Consider the following 26,850-nt stretch of genomic DNA (forward strand, 5'->3'; position numbering starts at 1 on the left):
CCTCCCCCCTCTGGCAGTAGATAAGCAGAACAAAGGAAAAGGAGTCTTCCTACCAGTTAGAAACTTGAATGATCACAGCGAGAGAACAAAAAATCCATTTCCAAGGAATGGTGGTGCTCCCAGTTAAGGGTTCCATCCACTTCCTGCCTTGTCACCCACATCACTACCGCGTCTTGTACCCTGAGCTCATAACCACTGTGCTTTCTGCGCTGCCACCTTATCAGCTCTTCTTGACCTTGGGCTGGGCGGATGAAAGCTTTCCAGAGACAGTGAATCTGTTAACTCTCTCTCTCCCAGTACTTCTCCTAGCTGTTCCCCATCTTCTAGTATTTCCCAGCTTCTGCCTTCTGAATTATGTCCCTCTGCAAACCACTGTTTACTGTCTATACTGTCCTCCTGCTCCTGGGAACATTCAGGATTCTGATCAGGAGGAGGGGGAGGCTCCCACCATTCTTCCTCAGTGCAGCCCCCCTCAGCATGTTCCCAGACACTACCCACCATCCAGGGAAGCAAGAGTTCAAGGACGCAGTCCAGTCAGACAAAAACACTCAAAGGGATATGGACTGGGGAAGAGTCCTGAGAGGCTTGGTGGGTCACTTTTGACCCTCAGGCCTGAGGTTCTCCATCTCTTCATTAAACGGTGCAATATGAATATCAAATCACAATGGCTGGAATTCAAAATAGCATTGAGGCAATCATTCCATCCGTGGAAGCAGTTCTATTTGCCAGGTGGAAAGATCTCCCCTCTCCTCCCACCATGCACTGTTTTGGGGGTTATTCTGACCCCCAAGAGCCAATTTGGAGGGGAGCAGGTGGGAAGGAGAGGGGGGGTCCCCTTCTGCTAGCAGGACCCATTGCAATGATTCCCACCGGCAGGACTGTTTAGATTAATCCTTCTCAACAAGTCTTCGCTGCAATTGTATGAAAAAAAAGAATTGCTAGGGAGAAGTGGGCTGATTTCTTGGCACCCTTATAAATGACTGACAGGTGCCATAGTGTTATATCAATGCCACATCCGATAACCTAGCTACACACTGCTGGGTTGAGCAAACGAGGGGCCCCTTCTAAGCCTCTGGGATCTTGACCAGTGCCCAGCCTAGATGATCTCTAGCACCAGAGCTCCTGCCAAAAATGAGGGGATATAAATAAACTTTGAAGTGCCAATACCAGCTTCAAGCGCGGGCTGGGAACCCTTCACTCATGACTTTGCTTCTCTTCTGTCCCTCGTGCCTTCTGGAAGCACTGAAATTATCGCACTGATGGAAATTTCTGCATTGTATCATGCGCAATACCGGCTTGGGAGTCTGCCATGGGATCTTGCGGGAAAGCAATGCCTGAAAGCCTGCTCAAAGATTTCCTCCTTCCCAGTTTTATGTGTTTGTTCTTATACCACCAGCTTACCTGGTCTGGATGTGAAAGTTGTTCGTAGTCCCAGTGTGCTCGTAGTCATGGATTGTAGCTGCAAAGATCATTGCTAATATTTCCAGTTCGGTGAGCCAGTGCTAGTCAACAACAACAACAAAACCTTCCATCATATGAAGTACAAATAGTTCATCTCTGGCTAAGTTGTCTTGTCTTATAGAATCCTACCCTTTCTTAATACAGAGCAGGGATGGGGATGTCCTTCAGATGTTGCTGGACTACAACTCCCATTGTCCATGACAGAGCCGGCCCACCTGTGAGATTGGGTGAGGTGGCTGCTTCAAGCAGCACCACTTAAGGGGCATCACCCGGCTCTGCCACCCAGCCTTGCAGCTTGTCTCCCTGGCCTCTAGGGGCAGAGAGGAACTGGTAGCAAAGCTCTGTGGAAAACTCCCCTTCCACCCAATGAGGGAGACTCCTTACAGAGTTGGCGCCCCCATAGTGGGGGCGTTTTGCCTCAGGTTCTGAGACATCTTGGGCCGCCCCAGTCCCTGACCAATGGCTATGCTGGTTGGGGCCAAGGGGAGCTGCAGTCCAAGAAGATTTGGAGGGTCACAGGTTCCCCACTACCGGCTTAGCCTTTGTGCTATCATAGTCCCATACGGCAAGAAAGGTTGCAGGAAGTGGTCCACAACCTTTGCACTTATCAATGTTGTCTTAAACCTCAAACCACATATACCTCAAGACACCATATAGCTTTCCTAGCATTTTGCTCCTCATTCATTTCTGCCATCAGGATACTTATAAATAGCCAAGGATAAAAGGTTCAGGCTGGCATTCTGTTAATCTCTGGGCAGAGAGAGAGCTTTAAAAAAATGCATGGACCGTGAAAGAGTTGGCTACCATCAAAAGCTTTATTTTAGTGACTCCAAAGTCATAGTCAAATGCTGAGTCAAATGCTGACAGTGCCTAGAAGCAGGCTGCCTTTGAGCATCCCTAAAGGTGCCGTGGGTTAAACCACAGAGCCTAGGACTTGCCAATCAAAAGCCCGGCAGTTCGAGTCCCCACGACAGGGTGATGTCCCATTGCTTGGTCCCTGCTCCTGCCAACCTAGCAGTTCAAAAGCGCGTCAAAGTGCAAGTAGATAAATAGGTACCACTCCGGTGGGAAGGTAAACGGCGTTTCCGTGCGCTGCTCTGGTTCGCCAGAAGTGGCTTAGTCATGCTGGCCACATGACCCGGAAGCTGTACGCCGGCTCCCTCGGCCAATAAAGCCAGATGAGCGCTGCAACCCCAGAGTCAGCCACGACTGAACCTAATAGTCAGGGGTCCCTTTACCCTTTACCTTTAAAGGTGCTCTTTGGATTGTGGCCTCTGGTTTGCCTACCCCCCCAAAAAAACATATATATTTGCAGTGGGTCTCCCGCCAGTGTTCACTAATAGGTTGCATTATGTCACCATGTCCCGATCCTCTGGGCTCAGACCAGCTCATTATTTCTTACCATGATCCCCGTAAGAAGCATGATGCAATGCACCGTGTGGGTGACATCAGCTGCGTGGATTAAGTTGTGATAAGGGTTTCGGTGTTTGCTGTAGCCAGTTTCCAAAGCTTCTCCAAACAAAATAAGGCTAGGAACAGGGATCTGCAAGAGGCAAGCACAAGTAATAATCACCAGGGTCACCAGCAGATTTGAGGGTACAAATTTTGCCATGCCATCTTCCATCCTGAGTTTTGGGGATGGCGCCAGCTAGAAATCAGCCAGCATCTATGCAAACTGGTACCTGCCAATAGGACATTTAGCAACAACCCATAATCCTCCTGTGCTGAGACGGACAACAGGTGACATTGCAGAGCCCATCTTGTGGGATTGCTTAGAACTGAAGCTCCTGAAGCTTCGCTCAGTCCAGGCAAATAGTCACTTGGGTGTGTGGCACCTGTTTTCTGTCACTGCCAAACTGATGCACTAGTTTCCTGGCCTTCGGTCTCCTGCATTTATTCAGCCCAGCTCCTGCCTAAGATGCTTGCCCTTCTTTTGGCCAGCCCACTTCAAGTCATCTCTGCACACGTTGCTTATTATTATTTTTTGTAAGGACTCAGTACATTTCCCAGCACAATTCAAAGTGTTGGTGCTGACCTTTAAAGCCTTAAACGGCCTCGGCCCAGTATACCTGAAGGAGCGTCTCCATCCCCCATCATTCAGCCCAGACTCTGAGGTCCAGCTCCAAGGGCCTTCTGGCGGTTCCCTCACTGAGAGAAATGAGGTTACAGGGAACCAGGCAGAGGGCCTTCTTGGTAGTGGCCCTGTGGAATGCCCTCCCATCAGATGTCAAGGAAATAAACAATTATCTGACTTTTAGAAGACATCTGAAGGCAACCCTATTTAGGGAAGTTTTTAATGTTTGATCGTGTTTTTAATATAATTATATAATTATAATTATAAAATTTAATTATAATTATTATAATTTAGTGTGATGGCATCTGCACTTTGGAACTCCCTGCCTATTGAGATCCAGCAGGAGCCTTCAAGGTACTCTTTTTGGCACCTGCTAAAAAATAATCCTGTTTAGACAAGCGTACCCAGATCCTTAGAAAGTTGGGGCAATTTTAATCTGTTTTAGTATTTTACCTTTTGTATGTTTTAAACAATGGTTGTGATTTTTTTCTTGATTTTATTCTTTTGTCCTGTTGTAAACCACCTTGAGGTTGTTGGGTTTTTTGTTTTTGTTTTTACAATCAAGCGGCATATAAATTTTATGATAATTTAATTACAATACACATGTGTTAACACAGAGTATTTAGCAACAAATAAATAAATAAATAAATGACATGAAATAACTTCCTTTGGGTGTGTCTGTGTACAAAATTTTTCTTTGCAAGTTAACAATATGCCATAATTCCCATATCTGGTATTTTATAGCAGTTGTATATAACAAAGCAATCAACACAAATATATATATATATAATAAAATTTGGCCTGCATATTCAATAACAAAACAATATGGATGTACGTAATCACCACGCCTTTCAGATTCTCCGTAGATAAGGATAAAAAAGACCCTATAGGAGAGGGAAGAAAAGAGAAAGAAAAAGCAAAAAAGAAAAACGAGAAGAGAAGTGAAAAGACAAGGAGAAAGAAAAAGAGAGAGAAATGATAATATAATTATCTTACTCAAATTACTTAACATGCCATTGAATTTCATCTTGTCCTTTGTCATTCCAGTAATGAATAGAATAAATATTCTCCAGTTCTCCGTAAAGAAATCATATGCCTGTTTTCCCTTCTCTGGCGTATGTTTTGGTGTGGGTAGATGTGGTAGTTCTTTAAGGGAAAGCCTCTTACCTTGAAACGGTTCAATAGATCATATCTGGTAAATAATTCATACATCATAAATTTCAGGCTGTGTCCCCCACTTGCATCGTTTAGGGCAAACACGTCAAACGACCATTTATCAACATCCTGTAAAAGAATTTTGAGGAAGGGGGATAATTAAGGATTTGCATACATTCTCCACCGATAGGAGACAGAAAATTCAGGGGAGGGGCAGCAATTAAACTCTGTTTCATTCAAGCAACAAGCACCATTTGAGAATAAGGTATGGTGTATCTATAGACCTGCCTATACCCGTGAAGGAGGTTATTTTGCCACAGTTACCTGAAAACTAGTATGCCACAACAACATGTGCAAGGACCTACTCAGTCCCGGCACCCCATTTATGTAATACTCTTCCTTCCTAGACATGGCCAATGGCACTGAGGTTTTGAGTTTTAAGTGCTCGGTCTTAAACGTGCTCAGATCTGGCTGGATCATGTTCAACATTGTTTATGAAGTAATTTGCACTCAATAACCTGTTACCCTGACATCCCATAATTGTCAGGGAATCATATTGGCACCAGAAATGTTCTCACCGCAGGTCTTTAGTCTCTTGCAGTCCCCAACTTGCTCTGGGCTGAAAACCAAAATGCGTGTGGCAAAGGACTCTTGCTAGACAGTGATTCCTCATAATATAGATTTTGGGACTGTTTATTTGAAAAACATCCTCATCTCGAAACCTTTCTGCATATAAGCTACCACTTCAAGTTAGAAGGAATCACAGGGTGGGGGTAGCCTTGCTGAAAAAGAACACCTAAAGGAGCGTCTCCACCCCCATCGTTCAGCCCAGACACTGAGGTCCAGCTCTGAGGGTCTTCTGGCAGTTCCCTCACTGCGAGAAGCCAAGTTACAGGGAACTAGGTAGAGGGCCTTCTCGGTGGTGGCACCCACCCTTTGGAACACCCTCCCATCAGATGTCAAGGAAATAAACAACTATCTGACTTTTAGAAGACATCTGAAGGCAGCCCTGTTTAGAGAACTTTTCAATGTTTGATGCTTTATTGTGTTTTTAATATTCTGCTGGGAGCCGCCCAGAGCGGCTGGGGAAACCCAGCCAGATGGGCGGGGGTATAAATAAATAATTATTATTATTACTGAAACAATAGCAATGATTGCCTCTCAAAACAGATACATCTTACCATTCCAATAATACCTAAATTTCAACTAAGCGGAAGAAGCCATACAATCACAAACCTTTTGTGAAAGTGGAAAAACATTTCCTTGCGTGTGTATTTGATACTGAAAAGCTTAGGAAATGGTTCACTCAAGCAAGGGGTCAAGCTCAAGGCAGCATGGCCATTGGTCAGTAATGTGGGAAACTGTAGTGCAACAACACTTGGAGGACACCTGGTTGGGGCTGGTTGTACTATATTCCAGTAGCTAGAATATATGGGTGGGATCCAGCTCCTCGAGCCCCATCACAAGGACTTCTGTTTGAGCAATGGGGCTTCCCAAACAGCACGTGTTAGAATTCCTGCTCCATGATTGCAGTCATGGGATTTTTGTCTATCACATGACGGTGTATGTTTTGACTCCACAGAGTGGGAAGTGATGGAGACAGGAGGTTTGCGTTACTGTGTTCCATGAAGTGGGACTATTGTTCTTCGTTTTTTCTCTTTGCTGCTGATGCTAGAGAGAGACGGAGCCATGCTGCAGCGCTCTGTGTGTGTTTATATGTAAATAAAGTAGATTAGCCAAAATGCTGAGTTGCTGAGGTCTGTTACCCAAGCTGCAAAGGCTCTGCAGATCCCTAAGTGTGCCGGTGTCTGTTGGCATCAGTCGATGTGATGTTCGGGCTGGATAAAGCTTTTGAAGCTCCCGAACGAAAGACAAGGAGGGAGAGAACATACCAGTCAGGCATGTATCTCTCTGCCAGGGTCCTACTCGAGTGTAGAACGAGCTCCTGACAGCACGTGTGGGGTGGAGAGTGGGATCGTTCAGTCTGGAAGGCCAAATTGCTTGTGCTGCCCAAAGCAACATTTTCTCTTATAGCAAATATTTGTATGTTGCTTTCACTTACACCTGCAGTTGCAATCACAGCTTGTGCTAGTATATTTTTTGGTGCATATTACCTGGCTGTAGAAATTCATTGCAAAATTTGGGGAAGTGTGCATTTTGGCACGTGGTTGTTTTGGTATGTGTGCATTTAAAGGCAAACCGACCAAATTTGCACTTTCTGAAACTGCACTGAATTTCTCCCAAATCCCTACTTTGTAGTAAAGTCCACAAACTGATCTCACCTTAAAAGCTAACATCACTTCAGCTGGATAGGCCAAGCCGACCATGCTAGAGGTCTTTCGATACATTCTAGAAGAAAAGAAGCGTAAATGAAACAGCACCTGAAAACTAATGGTGATGTGTTTATGCTTTGGGAGCAGTTCTGGAAAAGTTCCCCTTGCAATTTGAAGTTTGAAATTCGATATAAAAAGACCCTTAAAATCTTGTGAAAGATGGGAGCCAAAAATGTTTGCTCCCAAAAGCAAGGGAAGGCATAAGCCAACTTACAATAGAATTTATTGATATTTATATCTGATCTCTGCATTTTATGCCAATGCCCTTTCAATAGTGCCACATGCTTTTCTGTTTTTAAGATAACACTTTCTTGGCCAATGGGAGGTGAAACAGAATTTTAATGTTCTGTCTTTTAAAAAAACAAAAAACATTTTTTCATAAGTTACATTTATTACTGAACAATTTTATTCCTATTCAACAAAACAATTCCCACTCACCCAACATCAATGTTTATAACTCAATTTATATACAATTACATTTTAAAGTTTCGTTGTATCCAATTCCACCTTCTCTAACAAGTTTCTTAATATATTCTGCTTTTTTCTTACACTTCAAACCCTGCTGTGGTCTTCGCATATGGGAAACAACTTTTGAAGACAGATCTGAAATCTTGCTAAGTGCAAAGGCGGAACATTAAGTTTCTAGTCTATATAAAGAATTTTAATGTTCCGTCTTAGCACTTATCAAGATTTCAGACCTGTCTTCAAATGATCGTTACAAAGAGGACTAAAACAAATGAGCCAACCCACCCATGAAGAAAAGAAATGTAAGATGCTACAAGCTTAACAATGGCTTGGTGTGCATATCATGGTAAGCCAAACTATGGCTTATTACGGTTTAGGAACATAAGACAGACCACTGATCAATCAAGCTCAGTGTTGTCTGCTGGCAGACTCTCTTAAGGGTTTTTTGGGGAAGACTTTACTAGTCTGTTCAGAGATGCCAAAGGGGTCTTTCATACTCAAGTCAGATGCTCTACCACTGAGCTATGCCACATCCTCCTTGTTCTTATAAAGCCAAAACTCACCTTTCTACAAAAATCCCTGCTTGTACAGCATGCACAATGCTTCGAAACTTTGGTTTCTCCTCTGGCCTCCTTTTGGTCATCCCCATTTTCCTCGTGAAGGTGGACGCCAACCAATCCCGTACTTCCAGCGGGACTGCATCTGACTGGATATCCGACAGCTCATCCTCTGTATCCAAGAGTCTCCTGTAAATATATATCGGGTGCATGAATCAGTATAGAAGATCTGCAGACTTCAGAATAGGAAGAGGAAAATATGGATCAGGCGCTCAAAGCTCTTAGCTCAACCCAACCTTAGCTAAACCCAACCCGCAGCAGTTAAATGCAGTATTCCATAATTCTGGATTGTGGTGAAGAAAAGAACATAAAAAGACGTCTAGTGGATCAGGCCAAAGGCCTACCTAGTCCCATATCCTGTTTTCAGACTGGCCAGTTTTTTGTTTTGTTTTTTTAAATGACAATAAAGATTTATTTTAAAACAAGGTATTATAATACAAGTGGAGAAACTTAGGTTATTTCAGAATTAATAAGCTAGTTTGCTGAATTTGTTTCACAGAGGTTTCGGCTTTTTAGTTTGTTCCCTTTCTGAGGCGGCACTTTCCTTCAGGTAAGGTAAAGGTAAAGGGACCCCTGACCATTAGGTCCAGTCGTGACTGACTCTGGGGTTGTGGCGCTCATCTCGCTTTATTGGCGGAGGAAGCCAGCGTACAGCTTCCGGGTCATGTGGCCAGCATGACTAAGCCGCTTCTACCCACCCCTTAACAAATCCAACTCCTAACTTTCAGTAATAGTCTTAAGGGCTCACAACCCCCCTTTCTTAACTGGGTTTTGGGAGTTCTTCCTTCCTCAAAAGAGTCTCTCCCAGACTGGTCAGTTTATGGGAACCCTGCTATAAACACCTCAGCACAACAGTGCATCCCCACTTAAGAATGCCTTAAAGGGGCTTAATAGAATACAATAAGATCACCATCATTATGACCTAGGCCATAATTAAATGGAAAAATTAAGCAGCTGACTGATGAAGATCAAAATCTTATCAGCAGCGTATCCCCAAATATCAAAAACAACTTTATCAGCACCCCAGACCATCTTCAGCCCGATAAATAACAAACATTACAATCCTCGTTGATAATCTTGCATACTCATTTTAAGTTTCAAGAGGGTTTCCTTTGGTATTCTGTTATATTCGTTCCATTATATACTTTGCTGATGTTCCATCATCTACTCCAGGAAATGAATAATGAAGTGGGTATGAAGAGCTGCCCTGACTCTCTTCTCAGCTTGAAGAACTGATTACTTTGCCTTTCTCCAACATTGTTTGCTCTCGAAGGCGCACTTCTGCTTGGGAGAAGGAGCAGCTCAGGAGCACTTCAGCTAGCAAATGGGAAATAATATTTGAAGGACTTTGCTGTTATGATAATGGAATGATCGGCTACAAAATAGGAGGCGGGCAAGGAGGAAATAATCTAAGGCACTGGTCAGAGGATCACAACCAAATTAAGACTACTTCAGTTGTGTTTTTGAGGGCTACTTTTATGAGTATCTTGCCCATATATTGGGGGGGGGGGGACGGACGGACTTTCTACCTGTGGTGGAACATACTTCACCATACTTCAGCCAGCATGGCCATACTGGGAGGGAGTTAAGAGGGTCATAGTGCTCACCCACACCATACATTTAAAGGCCACCCTTTAAGGCACTCTTGGGGGCGACTCCCTCCACCCCCAAGAATCCTAGGAATCACAGTTTGTTAAGGGTGCTGTTATGTACTGAGTTGAATAGGATCCAAAATGCAGCAGTCTGATTGGTCCTAGAACAATATTATTCAGAATGCAGCAGTCTGATTGGCCCTAGAACAATAGGATTGGTCCACAGGAGCCACCCAATCCAGCTTCAGGTGGAAGTGAATCCGCAACCTGATTGGCCTACAGGAGAATCCCGGAATTATCCAATCACGTGGGGCCCATTGTTGTAAATAATGTATATAAAGCAGACATTCTGGGGGAACATTCATTCCTCTTCAACACTATGAGCTGAATATAGAGCATGAAATCCACTCTCAACTCCGAGTATATTTCACTGCTGTGGACTGTAGCTCTGTGTGGTAGAAACAGCAGTTGCCAAGATTCCTTGAGTGAAGTCATATGTTTTAAATGTTTCAAGATATGGTGAGGATGTCACCATAGTCCTAAAAATCTGTAGGGCGCCTGGTTGGCGGAGGCTGTCATGGAAATGTCTGAGCATAAAAAGGGGAAGAACTTCTTTTAGCTTATTCATCTTCTTCTTTTTCATCTTCCTCTTTTTCTTTTTTCTGTTTGTGATCTTCCTCTTCTCTTTGTGACAAATTTGTGCCTAATGAGACCTCAGTAGTAATTCAAGCGAAAGGTCAAGAGAAAATCTAATTCCAAGGTGTTATTTGTTTCCTGGAAATTCAGTTACATCAAATGCATGCTGTGAAGTGCTGGAAGTGACTTAAAGACCTCTGCCTTCTCTTCAGCGGACACTGCAGGCAACCCCTCTATTATTGCTAATTATGGCAGGGCCTTGGAGGCAGACTGGTGAAGCAGCTGGCCTCAGGTGGCACATGGTAAAATGCAAATAGCAGGCAACATATCATTAATGTATTTAATTGTTATGCATCAGTGTACACACAAATGATTAGGGACACAATTCTTCACCAGGCATTAAAACATCTTGGCCCATCTCTGCATATCCTCAACAAGCCACAGTAGTTGACTTGTCTGACTTCAAACCTAGCTGGCTCTTAACCACAGGATTTGTCCATTTCAGTTCTCTCGGTTTCTCCTTTTTCTAATCTTAAATTCTACATTTTCTACATTTCTACAGCAATTCGGGGGGGGGGGACATCCTCGTGAAAATTCTTTAGCATTTCAGTGTCAATTTCTCCTAATAAACACGATTTTGTATGGATCTACACACCGGGACGGGGGGGCACTCTATAAAGGAGTCAGACATTAAATCATTATAACCACTGGCGGAGGAAGAGGGGACGGGGGGGAGCACACCACCCCCGGCAGCGCAATCCCGGTGGGGTTCCATCGCGGCTGCCCCCCCCCACTCGTGCTGGGCGCCCTGCCCCTGCAGGCGGCACGTGCCGCCCCAGAACGTGTGCCCCACCCCTTTGGGTGACGCCCCCTGCCCCCAGGACATGCGCCAGCCCCACCCCCATCTGCTTTCCGCCCCCAGTGCCGGAGCATGAAGCTCTGCCACTGATTATAACAGAAAAAGAAAAAGTGCTATGGAATATCACAAAGAAATTTTTTTTGCTCTACAGCGCCATCTGGTGCTGCATGTTTACAACGAATGCAAAACGCTTTTTCTTTACTACAGTAATGTAGTGGGAAGTAGGAAGCCTGTGGCTTTTGCAGAGGTTGATCGACTACGACACCCATAACCTCAGGCCATTGGGTTGTGCTGGCTGGGGCTGATGGGAGTTGGAGTCCTGCAACCTGTGGGAGGTCCACAGGTTTGCCACCCCTGCTTTTAGGGGGTTTCATGATAGGCTTCTCTCATTCTTTACAGAAATGTGTTAAAATCCCGCACTTTGGGATATACAGGTGCCCAGCAGCCCCAGCTCCAGGCCAGCAACATTCTCAGCTCCAGATCTGTGTTCTTCTTGTATGCAGCTGGTCAGAATAACCTCCCATGCAGCATTAAGATACAAATGATGGCTACAGCACAGACCCTCCAAGTGTCCCTATTTTCCAGGGACAGTCCTGGATTTACAGATGCCATCCTGGTTTCTAAATAATAATAATAATAATAATAATAATAATAATAATAATAATAATAATAATAATTTATTATTTATACCCCACCCATCTGGCTGGGCTTCCCCAGCCACTCTGGGCGGCTTCCAACAAAATATTATAATACAGTAATGCAGCAAACATTAAAAGCTTCCCTAAACAGAATATCCCGCTTTCCCTTAGGACGTCCCTATTTTCACCAGAGCAATGTTGGAGCATGTGGTAGGATGTTCCTAATTTCATTGGAGAACTATTGTTTAATGTTTTATTATGTTTTTATATATGTTGGAAGCTGCCCAGAGTCGCTGGGGCAATCCAGTCAGATGGGTGGAGTATACTACTACTATTACTACTACTACTACTACTACTACTACTATTGAATAGGATGTCCCTATTTTCATTAGAGAAATGTTGGAGGGTATGCTACAGTTTCAAATTTTAAATGTGAAGTTTCCGATCAAAGAAACATAATTTAAAGTTTGGAATTACTTTGAATCAAATGCATTTCATATCTGCTTCCTCCCCCAACCTTCAGTAACAGGAAAAATACAATCAGGCCTTATTGATTTTCCCACTAAAAGCTATTACTTTCTAGGCAAGTGGGAAACACACATATTAAACACATAATGGGGTCTGGACTAGCCAATTGTTACCCATTCTTATTTTGCTAGCTGGGGACTCCTGAAAATTTAACTCTTGTGACACAGGCCAGGGATTTACCTAGGCAAGTGCTCCCCAAATGCATCGAAGCGCTAGGCTGGCGGAACTGTGTAAAATGTTTCATTTGAATGTTCTCCTTGAATTTTGGGGAATATTTTAACAGTTCCCATTTGTGGTAATACAGCAGATGCTTTAGAAGAATGAAGAAGCAGAGGAGGGACAGTGGGAACTTTGCAAGCAAGTCTGAATGATCCATTTTGGTATCCGGCTATATTAAAAAGATCTGGGGTGCTGCTTAATCAAAGTACATTCTGAGCATTCTGAACCGCATGATCTGGAAGCACATCTTTGAGACTAAAAGTTTCAGAAGTGCAACGTGAATTATCTACTGCTCAATGTTCCAAGCAGGAAATGCATGAATATGACTTTGCAAAGCCAGTTATTTCATAGGGAATGTTTCTATGAGGTGAGAAATCTGTCATTCTTCCATGCTCCCTCAATTCTTAAATAAATTCAGAAGTATTTTAATATTTAGAAGATGGATGTTTCTCGGGGAGAATCAGTGAAGCCATTTCATGCACTGGAGTTTCTGCCTAGAAATAATTATATTGTGCAGAGTGCTCAACTGGGATCTGGGAGACCCAGGTTTAAATCTCTGCTCTGTCATGAAGCTACAACATCCCGCTACATATACTCACCACAGTAAGAAACTTATTTTGGCAATGGCTTCATTTTTCAGCTTGCGGCAGTATCTTACAGAAAGGCACATAGTACACACAGGTGGCTGCTTGAATCAGTTGGGGTGAGGGGGCCAACCGGTGTTGCCCCCATGCAGATAAAGAAGAAAGGCTGGCCATTGTGACCTCATGTTGACCCTGCCTGCCAGAAGAGTGACAGGATCATGTCCCCTACAGCTGATTCTGCCCACCTAAAGGAGGAGCGGCCCCATGTGCCCCTCCCACAGTTAGTATGGTATATTAGAATAATGGGCCAGGATTTGGGAAATCAAGGATCAAATTACTCACTTGGTGTTGAGGATCACCTTGGGCCTGTCACAGTCTCTCAACCTAATCTACCTCACAGGGATAAACAGGAAGGGGAGAGCCCAAGCTTATATGTCACCTGGAACTCCTCGAGTGAAAGGTAAGATCTAGATGTAATAATATGAATATAAATAACAGTAATAGTTGGAGACGCGGGTGGCACTGTGGGTTAAACCATAGAGCCTAGAACTTGCCGATCAGAAGGTCAGCGGTTCGAATCCCCGCGACGGGGTGAGCTCCCGTTGCTCAGTCCCTGCTCCTGCCAACCTAGCAGTTCAAAAGCACGTCAAAGTGCAAGTAGATAAATAGGTACCGCTCCTGCAGGAAGGTAAATGGCATTTCCATGCACTGCTCTGGTTCACCAGAAGCGGCTTAGTCACTGTACGCCAGCTCCCTCAGCCAATAAAGCGAGATGAGCGCCGCAACCCCAGAGTCGGCCACAACTGGACCTAATGGTCAGAGGTCTCTTTACCTTTACCTAATAGTAATAGTTATGTTACACACCGCTTCAATCTCTGAGTGGTGAGAGACTCTAGGAGTTCCAAGCACAGGAACAAAATCTTAGGAGCCGAGGTCCCTTTGCTGCCACCCCCAAATATTTGAGGGTGCCAGGGCCCCCCAAAGTTGAGGGGAATTCTCATTCAAATGATGCTTGTGTGCCATGTCATGTGATTGATTATGCATGCCCCCCTCCTATATTTTATTCAAGTTGGCACCCTTGCTTCTGAGTGCTTTTCCAGGGTTCAGTTTTGTTTGAGTGAAGGTCAGTTGAAAACTGTGGTGTCTTTAGAGTCAATATGGTTTTATTTACACATATAGCATAGGATGGGAAGGGAGCTCATGACATTAACACCTCACGAGGTCTTGTTTCTCAATTCACAACAGCTTTAGATCCAGCACAGAGCATGTCTCTGTCTCCTTCCAGCTCCCATGCACCATTCTGGCTATTGTTCCCCTACATAGCAGCTAGCAGCTCAGTGAAGGAAAGGAGGGGAGCTTATTCCCTTTCCTAAAAGCACCATCACTAATCTCATTCTTTGAGATGTTGATGAGCAGTTAACTGGTCAGCTAAAACCTTATTTTGACAATGGGACTAGAGCCAGCGGTTCTCAACCTGTGGGTCCCCAGATGTTGCTGGACTACAACTCCCATCATCCCTGAGCTCTGGCCTTGCTAGCTAGGGGTGATGGGAGTTGTAGTTCAATAACATCTGGGGACCCACAGGTTGAGAAAGACTAGTAGACTGAAGGTACAGGATGGAAGGTTAAGAGGGGACTCAGGGTCCGTCCAGACTCACCCCCCAACTCATAATGTAACAACAGCAACAACAACAACAGCACTGGTGCAAACAGAACAGCTATAGGCAATGAAAAATAATTTGACTTGGACAAGAGCACAGAAATCTGTGTATAATGCAGAATTGTTGGATAATGGCATCTGCTCCTTTTCTATTAATTTTCATTTCTCAGCAGAGGTTACAGGAAATCACAGGCAGGTTGTTCCTCTTGTTCTCTTATTTATTAACTCCAAATGTATCATGTTTAGCATGCGCATATAATAAACAAGAAAGCCATACAAATCACACGTATCACACTTACTATACTACAAGGTTGGCTGGCTTCCTGGAATTATGAAAACACCAGACCTTAAATTTAATAAGGAAATAGGACCAATCACATACTCCAAATCCAAGTGATCCTAAAGACGTTTTGGCAGCCACACTTGGGAGAACATTCCATTCGATACAAAAATGTTGAGAAAGCCAAGACTGTGAAATGTAAAACTTAGGTAAACACGCTGGAAATTGGTCTTACACTAGATACAGTTTCATTGACATGGCTACCCTAAACATTATTTCTAACAGTAAAAATGAGACGCATGAAATTAGCTGTGAAACTAAATCAAGTACTGTATGTACAAGGCTTGGGATGAAAAAAGAAAAGACTTTCTGCATGTGTAGCCATACAAAAAGCTAATTAATCACAGATGTACTGAGAGACAAGTTCTAACGGTCAGAGTAATTGAACAACATTGAGCACCTTCTGTTCCCAAAAACATCTAATTCTATTGAACTGAGAATAAAGATCACAAAAAGGCAGCATTCAACATGGTTAAGGACATTCTGGATTCTGAACTCAGAAAAATAATTCAAATACAGTGGTGCCTCGCAAGACGAAACGAATCCGTTCCGGGAGTCTCTTCGTCTTGCGGCTTTTTTCGTCTTGCGAAGCAAGCCCATTAGCGGATTAGCGCTATTAGCGCTATTAGCGGTTTAGCGGCTATTAGCGGCTATTAAAGGCTTAAGGGATTAGCGGATTAGCTGCTAAAAGGCTATTTGCGGCTTAGATCAGCTGATAAGAGGCTTAGATCAGCTGTTAAGCGGCTTAGCGAACAGCTGTTAAGCGGCTTAGGGGCTTGGGAAAAGGGGGAAAAAACCCCAGGAATCGCAAGAGATTTTCGTCTTGCAAAGCAAGCCCATAGCAAATTCGTTTTGCGAAGCACCTCCAAAACGGAAAACCCTTTCATCTAGCGGGTTTTCCGTCTTGTGAGGCATTCGTCTTGCGGGGCGAATTTAGAACTGACCTCCTTTTTAGTGTTCAAAGCAATGCACCTACATTATCTCCAAAATGGATGCTGGCCTAAGGGGTTACATTACCATCTTATTTTAGTCGTGACTTGTGCACATGTGATGTAACTCAGAGAAGTCCTTCCAATAGACAGGTGGTAGGATGAATGGAGAGCTAGACAAATAGATCCAGCCAGATTCTGTCAATTGCCCCAAGTTCTGTAGACCTACCTTGTTTCGTCAATGTATACAGCCTCCAGGACAGATGCAGCATATTCAATATTCTTCTTCAAATCGACCACATTAACGTCACCTTTCTCCAGCTGCTTCACCAAACATCTTAATCTGTAAAAAAACAAAAAACTGAGATTATTCAAGGCAAAACTAGTTGTCCTTTCCAAAACAGTATATTCCTTCATCTTCTGTGGAAGGTGGTTTCTGACAATGGGTGTTATTCGACTAAGTTTTACACCCATTAAAATTACTGAACTTTAGTGGTTCAGACATCCAGTGCTATCAAGCAATGCTTCAAGTGCCTCTGCAGTCGTCGATCTGACAGCTCGATGCAGGGGAACCACAACAAAGAAGTGTGACCCCAAAGGGAAAAGAAATGTGAGGTCTCCAATATTTATATGATGCATGGGAAACACACAGGGGCAGCAGAGAAGTGGTGTGTGTCAAATCGGAAGCATAGCTTAGGTCCATTAATTTCAGTGGGTCTACTGTGAGTAAAACTTAGTTCAATACTACCTCATATACCAAAATCCTAGACATAAAACTGGAAGGGACCCTAAGGATCACCCAGTCCTAGTCTAACACCCTGCAATGCCAGAATATGCAGTTGTCCCATATGGGGAATTGAACCTGCAACCTTGGCATTATCAGCACCATGCTCTAACCAATTGAGCTATCCAGGCTGACATAATTTTACCCAGAATGCAGGCCCCAAGTATACTCCATTGTACACTTGGAGCTCCACTACATGTATGAAGACTTCATTCATTTCAATGAAAATGCACACAGACTATATCCAAAGGAATAGGAACTCCTGCCTGTGCTTTGGAAGGCATCATCAGACTTGTGGATGTCAAATTTGGGTTTTTTTAGACTTTAATTCTCACCCTTGATCCTCGCCACAAGTCAAACTGCACCATATGGGATATATGAATTCATGTGCGCTTGCAATTTGCACTAGTGAAAAACATTTGGAACCTTTTTGGTTTTGGTCTATAAATTATCATAAATAAATTAAGTATGCCATCAATTCTTGAAGGGATTTTTTCCCCTCTCCAACCCCTGCTGCTGCTGTCAGTGTCTGGCAACTCTATTTACCTGGTAGAATTCAAAGGCTTAGGATGTAGTCAATATGAAATTGAAATAAAGCAGCATGTTTTCAGGCTATTTGTGATCATTAGTTTTAGCCCCTCCAAGTAGCTAGATATAAACAATGCATGCACTTAATTAGAAGAGGGAATTCGTGGCCTTCCAAGTGCTGTTTGACCACAACTCTCACCAATCACAGCTAGCATTGCCAGCAGCAGTCAGGCATTATGGGAGTTGTAGTCCAATGACATCCAGAAAGAGACAAATTTCCCATCCTGCTTTTGAGGAATAATCATGTGTCATGGGGTGGGCAGGGCAGGATACCTTGTGACTGAACTAGTGGAAACAGAAAAGGATATAGGTAAAGGTAAAGGTAAAGGTACCCCTGCCCGTACGGGCCAGTCTTGCCAGACTCTAGGGTTGTGCGCCCATCTCACTTAAGAGGCCAGGGGCCAGCGCTGTCCGAAGACACTTCCGGGTCACGTGGCCAGCGTGACATCGCTGCATCTGGCGAGCCAGCGCAGCACACGGAACGCCGTTTACCTTCCCGCTGGTAAGCGGTCCCTATTTATCTACTTGCACCCGGGGGTGCTTTCGAACTGCTAGGTTGGCAGGCGCTGGGACCAAGCGACGGGAGCGCACCCCGCCGCAGGGATTCGAAGCACCGACCATGCGATCGGCAAGTCCTAGGCGCTGAGGTTTTACCCACAGCGCCACCCGCGTCCCAGAAAAGGATATGCTCGATCATAAATCACACAGACAAAAGTGAAAGTGATATTGCATTTACACAGGAGACAAATATCACCATGCAAACAGTAATATGAATTAAAGTTCACATTAAACAGTGGAAACATCCACCAACCATAGTTTCCTTTTACTAAACCAAATTTTCTAAACTTGGGTCTCCAGCTGTTTTTGGACTACAACTCCCATCATTCCTAGCTAGCAGGACCAGTGGTGAGGGATGATGGGAATCATAGTCCAAAACCAGCTGGAGACCTAATTTCAGGGAAGCCTGTACTAAGCTGTTTATGCTAACCTCTAGAACAAACATGATTCCTAACCCATAAAGGTTTTTCTTCTTCATTTCCCACTCGCCCAAACTAAAATGCAGTCCAGGATTTTTGCTTTAAAGCACAACAGGGCAAGGGAGGAATGATTTTCAGAGTAAAAGAAAGAAAGAAAAAGGCCAGTATCACTTTTAATGTGATTTCGTTAATACTCTTAAGACTACATCTGTGATCGTGCTCAACTTCTAATCGTGTACAAGCTCTGGGCAAAAGAGATACATTTTAAATGAGATTCAGCTTTAGTGGCCATTTAATTTCCTTTGAGAAAATTAGTTTTACACATTTCTTCCTCCTGTGTGAAGAATTAAGCTGTGCTGGTACACTCCCCTAGGCATAGTTCAGAGCCTACCTATAAAATGATAATTAATTGAAAATAATGAGGCCCCAAGGTACATCCTCAAGGATTTCGTTAGACCTGTGCTCAATATTTGATCAAGCTCGATTACACTTAATAAATGCAATACGAAAAAGCTACGCAAACCTTTCCCAACTTCTGCTGAACGTTTGAAGTACCACAGCACGAGGTGCCCCGGTGTCATTTTCTGCGTGTTGATTAGTGCAAAGGCCAAAGGCTACTACTTCTAGAGCAACTGCCCTTTTGAATGCTGCTTGCAAAACAACATCGATCCATTCTGGCTCTTCGCATTTACTTAAAGACAGAGAGTGGCAAATGGAGGTTGCCATTAGGGGTTATACCATAGCTGTCAACTTACAGATTTGAAAATAAGGGACCAGCAGCCTCGAAAATAAGGGATCAGCAGCCAAAATAAGGCGTTTTGCGAGCACAGGTATGTTCAACTTCTGAGCCCCTCTGAGCCAAAGGCAGAAAGCCCAGCCAGCAGCCAAACGAAGCCTCAAGGGTGGTTCCCACAGCGCAGCAACCCGGCAAAGGGGATGCAGCAAGGAAAACCACCGTCACCTCTCCGCTGGGAAGCGCTGAGCAATGGCAGGTCCCCAGCAACGCAGCCGATTTGATCGGCACAAGGCATGCAAGCTCCACCCCCCCAGTCATTCTTAGACTCCTTATTGGGTGAGCAGCGCAGCCAAGCAACACAGTTGGAGCCTCCCTCCTCCCTGGCCGGCAGGGAGGGAGGGAGAGGAGCTGCTTCCTTTGAAACCCAGGGAATTTAAGGGACATCATCAATAAGGTACAGCAGCGGGACTTATCCGCCAAATAAGGGACGGTTGACAGCTATGGGTTATACGCTTTCAAACACCCAAGGAATATTGAAGCAATAAGGAACTTTCCCGCCAAATAAGGGACAGTTGACAGCTATGGGTTATACACTTTCGAACACCCAAGGAATATTGAAGCAATAATAAGATCAGCCCGGTCCTATTCCATGCCCTCTGACATTCCACAGATGAAAATAGGGACATTTCTCACTCTTCTACAACTGACCCTCCTTGGACCCCCCCCCCATTGTTGTGCCCCACCCTGTGTAGGACACAGCACACAGTGCCAAGGGTGCCAGTTTAGCCCTGCGACCATGCACCTACATGGGGAATTTTGTGGGTTCTTGGGCATCCAGGACCCCATGGAATTGGCACCTATGACGCATGCCCTCCACTGTCCTGATAAAACCCCTTAATCCCAATTTTGTTTTATTCTTTGGAATAATAATAATAAAAATAATAATTTATTATTTATACCCCGCCCATCTGGCTGGGTTTCCCCAGCCACTCTGGGCAGCTTCCAATAAAACACTAAAATACAGTAACCTATTAAACATCAAAAGTTTCCCTAAACAGGGCTGCCTTCAGATGTCTTCTAAAAGTTTGGTAGTTATTTTTCTGTTTGACATCTGGTGGGAGGGCGTTCCACAGGGCGGGTGCCACTACCGAGAAGGCCCTCTGCCTGGTTCCCTGTAACTTGGCTTTTTGTAGCGAGGGAACTGCCAGAAGGCCCTCGGCGCTGGACCTCAGTGTCCAGGCTGAACGATGGAGGTGGAGACGCTCCTTCAAGTATACTGGACTGAGGCCATTTAGGGCTTTAAAGGTCAGCACCAACCCTTTGAATTGTGCTCGGACTTGCAATTTATGGACTGGGCCAGTTCCCACATTCCTGTACACTTGATATCTGATTGCTCAACTCTGGGTGACGTATACAGTGGTACTTCGGGTTACATACTCAGGTTATAGACTCCACTAACCCAGTAATAGTGCTTCGGGTTAAGAATTTTGCTTCAGGATGAGAACAGAAATCGTGCTCCGGCGGCGCAGTGGCAGCTGGAGGCCCCATTAGCTAAAGTGGTGCTTCAGGTTAAGAACAATTTCAGGTTAAGAACGGTCCTCCAGAACGAATTAAGTTCTTAACCCGCAGTGGCATAGCGTGGGGGGTGCAGGGGGTCCGGCCGCACCGGCCGCAACATCTGGGGGTTAGGATTAGGGGGCACAAATCCACGGGTTAGGGGGCGCAAATTACTTGCCTTGCCCCGGGTGCTGACAACCCACACTATGCCACTGTTAACCCGAGGTACCACTGTAATGCTTTGCGCTGCAATGGGTTCGTGCATGCAAAACACTGACTGAGAGCACTGCAGTCCTTGTCCAGAGGTAAGTTTGTTTCAACCCACTGGAGCAGCTGGACAGTTTTAGATTCTGCTTTTGATGACCTTCTGAGATCTCATTGGAAGTATTACTTCACTTACTTCAACATGTGATAAACAAGCCCTGTCATGTTCTGTTCATTCTGCCAAGTGGTGCCCTGGATACCCATTGCAAAGCCTTGCCCAGCTGTATAGTCAACCAGATTCCAAGGGCTCGTTGGCGAAATTGGTACAAGATGAGCAATTCATCTCCATCCTTCTTTTAGGACCATACTGGTTATTACTGTAGATCCATTTATGAGAAAACACTTTTACAATTCTGCCTCCAACATGCCTTTTCAGACTTGAGTGGCAGTAGTACATACCATCCGTCTCTAGCCCCAGATAAATTTGTTGTTTTTAGTTTGGAAAAAGCTGTGTTTTGGAAAGTTTTTAAAATTGCATGCTCTTTTTTAAAAAAAAAAATAGTAATTTAACTGATCTATGCAGTAGCAGACCAAGTTATTACCCTTGATTTAGCCTGCGATGGAATCTTCAGGGAAGTTTTTAAAAAATCTGCTCAGAAAATGCAGCTAACTTTTCTTAATGCTGATCTTGCCTGTGATAAGGTATGTTGACAGTCCACTATGTGTGTGGTGCTTCTTTGGTTCCTTTGAGATTTCAATTTCCATTTGAGTAATGGATGTCCTGACAAAGTTCTTTATGAGCTGCTTATTTCATTATATCTGCATCTATCACACCAAGGTAAATTGTACACAAACGCCTTTCACTTGCATTTGGCTGGAAGACACAAATTATCTTTCTTTGTATGTGCATTTTCAATAGCTTGAGTGGGTGGCTTGCGCGCACACACACATAGACATTGAAGATTTTACCAGTGAAAAATACCTCTTGGACAAAAATACCAAACCTTTTATGAAATCCATTATGTCTTCCCAACAAGAGTAGAGCTATGATAAACACTTCGAGCATTGCATATATGAAAAGACATTTTATAAATTACTAATCAGGACACAAAACTAGCCAATTTCAACCTGATTTGTCATCTAATGGTTGAATCCACCTCAGGCACCCTCACGCATTGCGCTTTGCATATTTCGCCCATCTAGAGGTGGAGGCGGCAATAGTAGTGAGTAAGAGGGAAAGGTGGGAGATTGGCAAAAAAAATGCCTCTCTCCCTCCCCTAAGGATGTCTCATCCCCACTTTTGCAATATGAGTGAGGTTCTAAGGTTTTAAACCATCTTGACTATTGAGCTCATGCATTAGATCACAATGTTGCCAAGTGAGAGCAACCAATCAGATAACTGGACGAGCTGATGTCAAGAGCGAAATTTATCCCCAAGGAGAAATAGAAACCACACAGAGATGAATGATTACTTAATATTTTGAGTATGCCTAAGAGATGAGATGTGAAGATGAAGGTGGCGGGAATTAGGCAGGGAGGAACAGGGGACTCATCTTGACCTGCCAGGTCTTGAAAGTTTTGGATAGGTGGAGAAGCATTCAGCCATGGGACATAGAGTTGTAGAATTGGAAGGGACCACTAGAGTTACCTAGTCCAACCCTGAGATTAAAAGGCTCATGCTCTACTGACTGAGCTATCTCAGGATGGAAGCTATAGAGTCCCAGTTCTGAGGCTGTGGTGCAAGGTGTCTGTTCCACTTCCAAAAAGGGACCATAAAACATATTTTGTCATGTGACAAAGGTATTTGAGAGCAGAAGCAGTAAAGGAAGCAGTAAAGGAGTCTAGAAATGTTGTGAAATGCTGCAAAGCTGCAGAATCATTTAGCATGCTGAATCATTGTGACTCATCTTGAGGATGACTCATTCCCTGTACAGTGGTACCTCGGGTTAAGTACTTAATTCGTTCCAGAGGTCCGTTCTTAACCTGAAACTGTTCTTAACCTGAAGCACCACTTTAGCTAATGGGGTCTCCTGCTGTATGTAACCTGAAGTGTATGTAACCCAAGGTGCCACTCTATAAGTATTGTATCTGCTTGCAGGCAGACTCAGTGTCTCTCTCAGTCTATGTCTCTGTGTGTGTAAGGTGGAGTCTGTACTCTGTGAAGCCTGTGCTCAATGGAGACTCTGTGTGACTCAGTAACTCTGTGTATGCTCTGAAGCTAGTTTAATCTTCTGTTCACCATGCTGTTACAGTAGTACCTCGGGTTACAAACACCTCAGGTTACAAACACTTCGGGTTACAGACTCCGCTAACACGGAAGTAGTACCTCAGGTTAAGAACTTTACCTCAGGATGAGAACAAAAATCGCACTCTGGTGGCGAGGCCCCATTAGCTAAAGTGGTACCTCAGGTTAAGAACGGTTTCAGGTTAAGAACGGACCTCCGGAACGAATTCAGTTCGTAACCAGAGGTACCACTGTAATTGCAAATGAGTTTATTTTAGCTCAGTAAAGCTTTTATTCTTTTACTGAAGAAGACTCTGCATTATTAATTTACGCTGCACGTCATATTTATCCAATAATGCATTATGAAGTAGAGCTGGACATAATCTGAATGCACAGTGTAACGCTGAAAAGAAAAGAAAACCAAACCCAGAGCAGTTAAGAATAGGTCAAAAAAATCACAGAAGGGCAAAAGATGTATGGTTAAATAAGTGGGCATTGGTGGTGTTTTTCATTTCCTGAGCTAATAAATGTAGCTGACATATCAGCGAGAACAGCATGTGGAGCCGGTTAAGGCCAGTCCATGGGGAGCATCTGTGTGCTGAGTATCACCAAGAACATCTTTAAGGTTTCATAATGATTCCTCTTATCAGCACAGCTAATTAAGCTGGCAGAAATGCCGCTTCAGTTCAGGGGGTCAGCGGCTCACTGTTACAGAAAAGAAAACTCACCTGCAACATTTAAAAAGAAAGAGCTGTCAGATTTGGAGGCCAGGCATCTGAGGAAACCATACATACACATGTTTTTCAGAGCCTCGCTCCCTTTGTACTGTGGTGTCGACACTGGTTGACACCTCTGTTAACTCTCATTTGTGGGAAATGCACAAAGGAAGAAATGAAACGTAACCTTTGACACTTGTTCCAATGGACATGCAGGAAGAATTCATGACTCTTTCAGCACGTGGCACCCACTTCAGCCATGTACTAAGGTGGTCATGTGTGCAAAGAAGCCTTCTGCTACAATTACAATGGAGGAGGGACCATTTTGGTGGGTGGGATGTAGCAGATGAGGTAAGAAATACACCTCTAATCCCCAGCTGTGTTGCTTCCCTACACACCTAAAAGTACGCACCATCACAGCTGGGGTATGTGATCTTTCTGGGCATTGCAGCTAGGAAGGAGAGATTAACCCTCCAGGAAAATTGTCCTCCTAAATTAGACTTGTAGAAAGTGAAAATGCTTTTTATAAGGCTAATGTCTCATGGCCAGTGGTGTAGCATGGGTTGGTAGCACCCGGGGCTACGCAGGGGGTGAGAGGAAGGGGAAGCAGAACAAGTAGGCATTCACATTCAACTGTGTTGGAGATGCAAACAAAATGAAGGAACCTTATTCCACATGTGATGGACTTGTCCCCAAATTTTAAAAAATGGGACATGATTTATGAGGAACTAAAAAAAAATGCTAAAATATACATTCTTAAAGAAACCTGAAGCTTTTTTATTAGGCATTTTAATGATAAGCAGCCCAAATGAAAATAAAAGAGTGTTTCTTTATGCGACAACAGCAGCCAGAATGTTAATAGCAAAATACTGGAAAAATGAGTTAACACCAACGAAAGACGAATGGCAATTAAAGTTGTGTGAGTACCTTGAACTAGCCAAAATGATGGAATTAATAAGAAATCACTCAGGCGACAGGGTTAAAAAAGAATGGGATTGCTTTAAAAATTATGACAAAATATGGTTCCAACAACAACACTTGGCTGTGCCTAGACTAACTTCACAGATATAAGGTAATTTTCTTTTTTAATAATGGAATGCAGATTATTTAAATGTAAGAGAAATGTGGATACTGCAAAGAGATAGGGGGAAGCCAATTAACATATAAGGGACTCAAACCAGTTTAGTGAAATAGAAAGAATGTGATGGTAAAGAAAAAAAGAAAAGATGGGATATGAAGGTAATGTCTTTCTAGGAATCTTGGGTATAGAATATTCAAACTATGGTTTGCACTCCTTAAATAATTTTGTGTATTTGACAAATATATTTTTCTTTGTCTTTTTCTCTTTTTTCTTTTCTTTTTCTTTTCATGTTTTCTTTTATGTATTGTTTTTCTTTTTGGTATATGTGGGTGAAAGGAGTAATTTATTTTCTGCTTTTTGTAAACTTTAAAAAAGAAATAAAGATTCTAGAGAAAAAGAAAAGAAGAGTCGTTCTGTTGCCTGGGGATGTCACTTCCTGGTTCGCATGGAGAAGCTCTTTTCAAAGGAGCCCAGCGATAGAAGCACACGGTTGTATTGAGGCAGCACCAGGTGTTGAAATTTCGCGCCCCTAACAAATTTGCACCCAGGGCAGCTGTCCCTGTGCCCCCATCACCACGTTATGCCACTGCTAGTGGCCCAGATGTGTGTATGAGTGCTTGTGGATGTGCGATTGTGGTTTCTCCTGTTTGAAAATGTGCCCACGGTTCCCAAGAATCGGCGGGCGGCTCCTGCTGTAAAACAACTATTTCAAATGAACCGTCACTGAGGGTTCAAGCCTCGTAAGCCTCAGAAACCTCTTCCAAACAAAACTGCCGTTTGTTCTGAAAACATCTATTAAAACTTGGCTTCTGCAACTTGTGACTCATCACACTTAATGCAGCCCATCAGGGATGGAGGGTCGTGTGCCACCTACTCCACCCACCCAGCCCCATGTCTCAGAACTGCAAAAAAAAAATAGGTTGAGGCTCCGGGAGGACACAAATGTATTACAGAGTTGTTCTCAGCATGTTGGGCTACAAATGATGCAGGATAATTCCAAATTACTCACCTGACATTCCCTACACACATACCCCTTGGAAGCTACGTTGTGCTTTCCTAACCCTCACATCTGTGTCAATATTCTTTGTTTAGACATTTCTGTTTGGAAATGACCATTTGGATTACATAAAGCAGCAACTGACCAGTACCATAACATGGGGGGGGGGTTCCCCCCACCCGATTTAAAGAGATCTAGCACATTGAGTCTGGTGCGGAGATCTTAAGAAACATAGCCCGTGTGATCACATAGGCGAAATGAAAACTAGTGCTGCTATATTTGCTTCTGTGGCAAAGGTTTCTGCAGCTCTGATGGGGTGCTTAGCAGATGCAATGCAAGGGACCCACCTGGATGAACAGTAAAGCTCAGATTATTCATATTTACTAAGACATTTTTCAGTTTTTACAGCTATCCTGCTGTCTCTGGTGTGTTCAAATATAAAGAAAAGCCATGAGTAAAAAAATAATAATAAAATGTGTGCTTTTTTGGTCAGTTCAATTCAAAATGTAAAATTCAGTATCCATGTTTCATTCCTGCCAACTGATTCTTCTTAGTCCTCCCCTTAGGTTTGCAAGGTTATTAAGTTTCACCAACACTACTGAACCTTTGTGGCCACTGCTCCCTTTCCAATGCAACCCTTTAAAGGCAGGGACCTGAGGCCCTCCAGAAATTGTTGGGCTCTCAGTCCCTTCAGCCCCAGCCAGCACAATTAATGGTCAGGGATGATGGGAGCTGGAATTCATCACTGTCTGGCAAGCCACAGGTTCCCCAGACCTGCTTTAAAGTTACAAGAAGCCTGTCAGGTGCAAAAGTGACTCTAGAATCAGAAGTCTTGATGAAGCAACTCTGTATCCCTAGTCCTCATCCCTCTCTTTCTTTTCTTCTTGATGATAGGAA

The 26,850-nt window shown here is 43.8% G+C and overlaps 1 protein-coding gene across 8 annotated transcripts in view; it reads right to left on the reverse strand.

Annotated features, from left to right (window-relative positions):
- PDE1A (phosphodiesterase 1A) overlaps positions 1 to 26,850 on the reverse strand; it is a 144,397-nt gene that overhangs the window by 23,317 nt on the left and 94,230 nt on the right. For 6 of the 8 annotated variants that reach the window (XM_083409032.1, XM_083409036.1, XM_083409038.1 and 3 more), the window contains exons 2-7: positions 16,319 to 16,432; positions 8,052 to 8,234; positions 6,973 to 7,039; positions 4,703 to 4,819; positions 2,864 to 3,004; positions 1,402 to 1,502 (exon numbers count right to left, since the gene is read on the reverse strand). In XM_083409032.1, coding sequence (XP_083265158.1) covers positions 1,402 to 1,502; positions 2,864 to 3,004; positions 4,703 to 4,819; positions 6,973 to 7,039; positions 8,052 to 8,234; positions 16,319 to 16,432 — 723 coding nt within the window. Of the gene's footprint in view, positions 1 to 1,401; positions 1,503 to 2,863; positions 3,005 to 4,702; positions 4,820 to 6,972; positions 7,040 to 8,051; positions 8,235 to 13,176; positions 13,332 to 16,318; positions 16,433 to 26,850 lie in introns of those variants that run through there. The other 2 variants (XM_083409039.1, XM_083409035.1) reach the window with 1 other exon arrangement.

The sequence above is a fragment of the Podarcis tiliguerta genome, assembly GCF_965153285.1.
Source record: "Podarcis tiliguerta genome assembly, chromosome: 1".
NCBI classification, from domain to species: Eukaryota; Metazoa; Chordata; class Lepidosauria; order Squamata; family Lacertidae; genus Podarcis; species Podarcis tiliguerta.